Raw genomic sequence first — 595 nt, 5'->3', positions numbered from 1 at the left:
GCCCGCGCCCCGCGCCCCCCGCGGCCCTCACCTGCCGGTCCCCCAGGAAGAGCAGGACGCCTCCGCCAGGCGGGACGCGGCCGCCGCCGGGAACCCCTCCATGGTCACAGAGACTCCGCCGCCGCCACCGCCACCGCTGCCGGCTACGGAGAAGCGGGAGGGGGCGGGCCGCAGGGGTCAAAGGGCAGGCGGTGACGTCAGCGGCGGGGCCGGCCGCGCAGCGCGGGGCCGACTGCCTTTCCCGACAGCCTCTGGGTGCAAGCTTCCGGCGTGGGCGTGGCCGCCCGCCCGCTCCGGCTCAGGTAAGGGCAGTGGCGGATCCTGAGGCCGGCGCGGCGGCGCGCGAGAGGACGCGAGACGCGGAGTTGCGCAGCCCCGCTGGCTCTGCTCGCTGAGCGCGCGGGACGCTGGCGAGCCGGGAGACGGTGGATTGTGTCGCACATCCTTAGTTTCACAGCAACAAGAGGAATTATTTTGTTTTATTTTTGTATTTATTTTTTATTCTTTATTTTATAAATAAAAAAACCAAAGGCTGGCAGGGATTCCATTTAACAAATATTTTTTGGCATCTGCCTGTGAGGCATTGTCATATTTT

The 595-nt window shown here is 64.5% G+C and overlaps 1 protein-coding gene across 1 annotated transcript in view; it reads right to left on the bottom strand.

Moving 5' to 3' along the window:
- Positions 1–193, bottom strand: part of Uba6 (ubiquitin-like modifier activating enzyme 6) — a 68,475-nt gene extending 68,282 nt beyond the window's left edge. The window contains exon 1 of the mRNA XM_005392833.2: positions 32–193. Within this exon, the coding sequence (XP_005392890.1) occupies positions 32–102 (71 nt within the window). The 5' untranslated portion in view covers positions 103–193. The remainder of the gene's footprint in view (positions 1–31) is intronic.
- Between the last annotated feature and the right edge of the window lie 402 nt (positions 194–595).

Source organism: Chinchilla lanigera, unplaced genomic scaffold (genome assembly GCF_000276665.1).
Source record: "Chinchilla lanigera isolate Chin_1 unplaced genomic scaffold, ChiLan1.0 scaffold00046, whole genome shotgun sequence".
Classification (NCBI taxonomy): Eukaryota; Metazoa; Chordata; class Mammalia; order Rodentia; family Chinchillidae; genus Chinchilla; species Chinchilla lanigera.
Note: the sequence above shows the minus strand (reverse complement) of the source record. Positions and strands in the feature narration are given on the sequence as shown.